We start from the raw sequence: 7,797 nt of genomic DNA on the forward strand, positions 1-7,797 counted from the left end.
ATACAGGCGTGCTCAAAAAACTCTCGTGGCACACGCTACAAGAGAGGAGCTGTGCATCACGATGAGGCTTACTATCGAAATTTCGATAGAGCCTTTTCGGGAAGACAAAATATTACTTCCTTCAACATACATCTTGCGAAATGACCACTACAAGAAAATTCCAGAAATTAAAACTAAAACAGAGTGTAAGGTGTCAGGCAAATCCAACACCTTCCATGAAAACCCTGATATGATAAGCAAATCCAGTAGTATGTCACATAGCTCCGAATAAATTGTGACATTAAATTAACCAAAGTATTACGAGTAACGAGTGAGGAATTGGAATACCACAGACTAACACAAGAATGCCTAAATGCATGTCGTACCTTCCCACCGAGAGACCGACGCAGTTCCGAGGGGAGAAACGAGAACAGAAGCCGAGAGAAGAACCGTGTTAAGCTAGAAGGCCCTACGATAATGGACGGACTGGTCACCCACGTCGCCAGCTAACCACTAGGGCACACAACACGCACGTTTTAGCGTGAGACCTTTTCGCGTCTCTGTTACGTCAAGGACCACCCCTCAGCCCTTGTTAAAAGCTAGAGCCCTCCAGAAAAACAGTATAGATATTACGATAACACAAAAAGGGCCACTACCACCCACAAGTTTTAGCTTGAGCCTTTTCACGTGTCTGTTACATTCGGACCACCCCCCAGCCCATGTTAAAAGATAGAGCCCTCCAGAAGAACAGTATAGATCTTACGATAACGCTAAAGGGACCACACCAGCTGCAGGTTTTAGCGTGAGACTTTTTCGCGTCTCTGTTACGTTGCAAACTTTAAAAACATTGCCCTACCACGAAAACTATAACGTTTCTCATTGGATAGACAGAATTTTTGTAGGCGGAGCTTAATGTTGACATTGAGACCCTGATTGGTCAGGTGAAAACACAGCCAGATAGTTTTTTTACACCAACTTCGGTAAATTGTACTAAGGAGAAGTTAGGAGAGAGTTAGTTCCGAGACGGCGAGCTGGATGGCTGCTGCGCCGGCCGCCGCCCTGATGCCGCCTGAACACCGACAAGGTAATGAACGCACACGATGCCGCATTTTTGAGCGCATAAGGCTTCACTCAGAACTGCAGAAGTCTCATCTGTTACACCTCCTTTTTGCGTAACACTAGTGTCGATCGTCAATTAAAGCTCATGGTGTTCACATTTGCCACTTGAAGTAAAAATCTGAAACGCGATGATTTTTCTGTTATGTAGTTATTGAGAAGCCACATCAGCCACTGTAATTTACGACAAGTTAGATAAGTAATTAGAGATAATTGAAGGTCGCTGTAGACCATTTTGATAGTTTTTCTCTTTTGTGAAACTTAATTTAAACCTAGATTATAGATGTGATATGGCATAGGTCATCCTTCGATCCATTTTAGAACTTGGAAACCCATTCAGGGAATATTCGTTCACATTTTTGGTGAACGCAGTTGGTTTTTACCATCCTGTATTAAAACACTTCCTTTTATCAATAGTGCAATTTATAAACAATGTTTGTGAGTAAAATAAAATTTCCAATGGTAAACTTAACTGCTTTTTCGACCTTATTTTACCAGCTGACTAAAAAATAGGAAAGCCATGAACCAGCAACAGGTCGCAGGTTCAAACTAGTCAGTTCCCTAAAAACCACCCTCAGAGCGTCGTTGCGCGAAACTGGTAGGGAGACACGATATAGAACAAAAAGACACCACCATGAATGTTTGGAAGAGGCTTATTGACAAACATTCTTCACGCGCGCCATTCGAGATTGGAACAGAGAAGGGCGGATTTGCCAGTGGTACCAGAAGTACCTTCAATCACAAACGTTAGGTAGCTTCCGGTGTATGATGTAGATGTACATCAAGGAATACTATATGGTAGGTACTAATCTAGCTTCAGACCTCCATTTGAACACTCTCCCTCCACATTAGAAAATCAGTACTTGTATTGGCCATGTTTCCCCTGACAACTGTCACTTATAAAATCCTGTACGTAGCAGAATTTTATACAAAACAATCCTGAGGTCCCGTGGGAGTGTTGATACCGAATGTACTAGGGGTGGTGCCGGTGTAGCCTTCACATTCTTTGGCCCTCAGTTTGTGACCATCATTGTTGGCGGCGTTATATCTGAATATGTTCCCCATAATGAGTAGTGCGCTTTCTGATTCTTGAAGGTACGAATTGCCCACCTACCACTCACTGAACTACTACTAAATTAAGACGTAAGTATGACTGTATCAACTGGACACTATCGCTTTTAACTTCTCAAGTAACTTTTTCGTGTTTTCCTTCTGCAGCTCCACAGTCACTTCATTGTAGCAAAGGGTTGGCCATGTGCCACTATCAAATTCAAATGGTTCAAATGGCTCTGAGCACTATGCGACTTAACTTCTGAGGTCATCAGTCGCCTAGAACTTAGAACTAATTAAACCTAACTAACCTAAGGACACCACACACATCCATGCCCGAGGCAGGATTCGAACCTGCGACCGTAGCGGTCGCTCGGTTCCAGACTGTAGCGCCTAGAACCGCACGGCCACTCCGAGCGGCCTGTGCCACTATCCACTTTCTCAATAAATATGTCGTTCTTGTGCCTGGCATGGAATCCTCTGTGCTTTATACCTTGAAATCTATTATTCCTTTCTAGTTTTAAAAGTCTGCTGGTTAACTTTTCCGATTTTACGATGGTTGGAACTTAAATAGTGGCAACTATTTATTCACAACAGATACAAAAGAATTAGATGTTTGCACCTGTTACTGTCCTTCAAAGTAGTCACCAGTGTTGTGTAGAACCCGTTGCCAGCGATTTGGAAGGCGTAGTTTAACGTTAGCAGAGCCTGCTCTATTGATAGTGCGAATGGAGCGGTCTACTGGTTGTCGAATCTCTGGAACAGTTCTGAAGCGAATGCCACGAAGCAGTTCTTTCATCTTCGGAATCAAATCAAAGTCACAAGGACCTACGTCCGGGGAGTATGGTGGATAGTACAGTACTTCCCAGTCCCATCGACCGAACAGAGCAGCCACAGTTTTCGCTGTATACGCTCGCGCATTTTCGTGCGAAATGATGGGTGGGTTGCGCAGAAAGTGTCGCCGCTTCTTTCGCAAAGCTGATTGCAGGTGATGATCCAAAAACGCACAGTAGTATTGTGAAATAATGGCCTGCCATCTAGGAACGTAATGCCGTAGGATAACACCATCACAGTCGTACACGAGAACCACCATAACCTTAGATCGCCCCATTCGCACCATGAACAGGCTCTGCTAACGGTATATTAGGCCTTCCACATCGCTGGCAACGAGTTCTACATAACGCTGGTGACTACTTTGAGGGACAGTTACAAGTGCAAACACTTAACTCTTTTGTATCGGTTGTGAATAAATAGTTGGCACTATTTAATGTCCGACCCTCGTATATTAATAATTCCTTCGTAGACGTCGGTGTTAAAAAATGCTGGAAGACGATGTAGTGGTACATACAACGCTAAAGCTGGAAGTAGAACACAATCAGATTATTTTTAGTACCAGTTTACTGCTGTTCATAATGCCTCAATGATGTTCTCAATGTTGAACTTTCAGTTTTAAATTACTTCTTCGAAACAGTTACTTAGCCTTCCAACAATACAATCTAAATAATAAACGCACTCAGTGATATGTCCCAAGAAGTATATGAATTATTAAATGAATCTTTTGTTGGACGTTGATCATAGTGTATGTACTTAATTTCTGATGGACAACATCATGTACACTTCACAATCTTACATTATTCTTAAATCATGAGCTTTCCAAGTAATTAAGCTTTCACTTACCTGCAACAGTCGTTGTCCAGTACACAGTACTGTCCGCTTAACTTCTCTCAAAATCTTTGAAAATTCTGTAACACCTGTTTAATTGTAGCTGACTCTGAAATCCTTTAGGGAATATTGACAGAAGGGACTGGTTTGTATAGGTATTTTAACTGAGACTTTTACATTTCTCACAAAACCTCCGTGACTACCAAAACTCTACGCAAACGCCGCTCCTCTGGGTTGTTAAGTGAAGGCCTACGGAACTCCGTTGTTCTAGGTGAAAGGTAATACCTGAAATTTTCTATTCTCGGCACACTCTTGACACTGCGGATTTCGGAATATTGAATTCCCTAATGATTTCCGAAATGGGATGTCCCATGCGTCTAGTTCTAACTACCACTCCGCGTTCAAATTCTGTTAATTCCCGTCGTGCGGCCGTCATCAGGTCGGAAACTTCTTCACGTGAATCACCTGGGTACAAATAACAGCTCTGCCAATGCATTGCCATTTTATACCTTGTGTATGAGCTATACGAGGGTAGTTCCAAAAGTAAGGTCTCCTATATTTTTATAAGTACATAGACCTGTTTATTTCTACAATGGTTTAGATCTGTTTACAGTTTGAACATTTGGCTATTTTTCGACATAATCACCATTTCTGTCGATGCATTTTTGTAGACGCTGTGGCAGTTTTTTTACGCCCATGTCGTACCAGCTCGCCGCCATGGTGTTCAGGAAGTTAGGAACCTCTTCTTTCACCCCGTCGTCGGAATTGAATCGCTGGGACCACAATTAACGCTTACAGGTACTGCGAAACACTGGAAAAACTCAAACTGGCATTTCAGAACCGGAGAAGAGGAATGTTAAGCAAGGGTGTACACATTCTCCATGACAACTCTCGCCCACACATCGCTCGGCAAACCCTTGCCCTCCTGCAACGGTTTCAGCGGAACATAATCACCCACCCACCCTATAGTCCTGACTTGGCGCCCAGTGACTATAATAACCTGTTCCCTAGGTTAAAAGAACATTTGGCCGGAAACCGATTCAGCTCCGACGACGAGGTGAAAGAAGAGATTCATAACTTTCTGAACAGCATGGCGGCGACGTGTTATGACGTGGGCATTCAATAACTGCCACAGCGTCTACAAAAATGCATCGACGGAAATGGCGATTATGTCGAAAAATAGCTACATGTTCAAGCTGTAAACTGATGTAAACCATTGTAGAAATAAACAGGTCTATGTACTTATAAAGAAATAGGATACCTTACTTTTGGGATTACCCTCGTATATCCACCTACATAAACGCATATCGGTATCTCACGGTTTTTGTCATCACAGTGTATTATGGTGACGCTGTGGAGCAGTGGAATTTTCCGATGCGTGAGTGGGACAGAGAATAAGCTACCGCGTCATGGAACTCTTCCTAGGGTTCTAGCTTGTTTTCACAAAATAGACGGAATTAATTCCTTTGTTTTATAGTATAAGACTGTGATTTGTTCATAACAACGAAAATAAGTCGATCCAGCTTCTTGTACACCCATAACGAATATCTCTTGCTTTCAGGTGAAATGGCTGAAGGAGGACCTGGGCTTTCATCACGCTTTCAACTACAAGAAGACAGACGTGTCCACCGCCCTGAAGCAGGCTGCCCCAGACGGTGTCGACGTGTACTTCGACAACGTGGGAGGCGACATAAGCGCCGCAGTCATGAGCAACATGCGGTACCGCGGCCGCATCGTCCTGATCGGCGCCATCTCTCAGTACAACGAACTCGAGCACCAGAAGTTGGTCACCCTGCCCTTCACATTTCTAGCGCAGCAGCTCCGACTGGAGGGTTGCGCGGTTGCACGGTATCACGACCGCTGGGAAGAGGGCATCAGCCAGCTGACGAAATGGGTCAGAGAGGGTAAAATCAAGTACAGGGAGACTGTGACCAAAGGCTTTGAAAACACTCCCAGAGCCTTCATGGGTATGCTGCGAGGTGAGAACTTCGGGAAAGCTGTTGTCAAACTGTGAACAGTGCTGACGTAGCAGACGTGCGTGTCCACAAACAGAGACAAAGACAATTTCTTTCAACATTTCATACAGGAAATATGAAATCTGCAGTGCACAACTGGGCTCACATATTTCGTTAACAATTGTCTTCAAAATGTTACTTTCGGAACATGATAGTTTGCAATTTCATTAAAATAATTATAATGTTGGACATATTCTACTCTTTTTGTTTGAATTGAATTGATAAGCCTACACAGAGATGCCTTAAGAGTTTTACTCAACACAACTGAAATTGTTTCGAAATGACTGTTACGTATTTTGACCAAATTTAGAAACTGTAGTAAAATATAAAGGAACGATTTAATGCAACAGCACATGTACCTAGTGATTATCAGTAATTGCTATTCATAGCTACTTACAACAAATACAATATATAACACATATACTTACATCAAATGTATCACTGAACTTTGAATTAAAGCCAGTTTCGCAAACAACAACAAATGTCCCTAGCTTTTAGCAGTGTCTGCATTACAAATTTCACGTTGCCAGTGCAAGCAGAAAGAGTGTGTTACCAACTCCCACCCACTAACATTGTCTGAGTACATTTCGTGGGAAAATTCCGAGTTGCTGTTCACTCTCAAGACAATAGAGTCAGTCGAGGAGGAATCTTCATTACTGAAGAACTTGAAACCTAATCCTAACTAAGATCAGGGTCTTCGACAGAATTCTAGGCCTCTACAATAGATCACATTTCTTCAGACGAAGTTCTAGGTAATGTTAAAGCATATGTATTGAGAATTAGGAAGAAACTGCATTGCAATTTATTAACTACTGTTCCTAACTTATCTAATTAGTATTATACATTTCATGCCTACGAAAATTATCATTAACGTCAGATCATAATAAGCGAAGAAAAAGATACCATATGAGGACCAACGCGAAAGGAAAGCTAATGTGGGTCAATAGCAGCACTTTCTTCATTCTGACTTACTTTAACTCCTAAATGTTGTCACAAATATTCACTTTTTGAATTATTTTCAGTAGTTATAAATCAGTATAATCTCTCCTCCTTCCCATCACATCCCACCAACCAAAAAACCGCTGATGTGAGAACTTTGACAAACTGACGGAATGAGTAAAACAGAAGTTCCTGGTTCTACTGCGAGTATAACAGACATTTAATTACTAGGTGTCTAATAATGCCTACTACACCTACATCTATGTCGATACTCTGGAATCCAGCTTAGGGCGCGTGGCGGAGAATACCCTGTACCACCACCAGTTATTCCCTTTCCTGTTCCGTTCGCAAATAGAAAGAGGGAAAATCAACTATCTATAAGCCTCAAAATGAGCCCTAATTTCAGGTATCTTACCTTTGTTGTCATTACTCGCAGTGTATATTAGAGACAACAGAATCGTTCTGCAGTCAGCTTCAAAACTCGGTTCTATAAATTTTCTCAGTAGTGTTCCTCGAAAAAAACGACGCCTTCCCTCCAGGGATTCCGATTTGAGTTCCAGTAGCATCTCCGTAACACTTCCATGTTGTTCGGACCTAACAGTAGCAAATGTAACAGCCCATCTCTGAACTACTATGGTGACTTCCTTCAATCCGAACAGGTAGGGATCTCAAACACTCCAGCAGTACTCAAGAATAGGTCGCACTAGCATCCTATATCTGGTCTGCTTTACAAATGAATTATACTTTCTTAGAATTCTCAAAATAAATCAAAGTCAATCATTCGTCTATCCTACCACAATCCTCACATGCTCTTTCTATTTCACATCGTTTTGTTACGTTACGCCCAGATATTTAAATGATGTGACTCTGTCAAGCAGGACACTACTAATGTTGTATTCGAACATTACGGGTTCGTTTTTCCTACTCATCCGCATAACTTACATTTTTCTGCATTTAGAGCTAGCTGCCATTCATCATACCAATAGAAATTTGGTCTAAGTCATCTTATATACTCCTACAATAATTCAACTTCAAC

At 42.0% G+C, this 7,797-nt stretch overlaps 1 protein-coding gene across 1 annotated transcript in view; it reads left to right on the forward strand.

Annotated features, from left to right (window-relative positions):
• LOC126278535 (prostaglandin reductase 1-like) overlaps positions 1–6,020 on the forward strand; it is a 28,909-nt gene extending 22,889 nt beyond the window's left edge. The window contains exon 3 of the mRNA XM_049978710.1: positions 5,369–6,020. Within this exon, the coding sequence (XP_049834667.1) occupies positions 5,369–5,821 (453 nt within the window). The 3' untranslated portion in view covers positions 5,822–6,020. The remainder of the gene's footprint in view (positions 1–5,368) is intronic.
• Positions 6,021–7,797: the final 1,777 nt, after the last annotated feature.

This window comes from Schistocerca gregaria, chromosome 6, assembly GCF_023897955.1.
Source record: "Schistocerca gregaria isolate iqSchGreg1 chromosome 6, iqSchGreg1.2, whole genome shotgun sequence".
Taxonomy (NCBI): domain Eukaryota; kingdom Metazoa; phylum Arthropoda; class Insecta; order Orthoptera; family Acrididae; genus Schistocerca; species Schistocerca gregaria.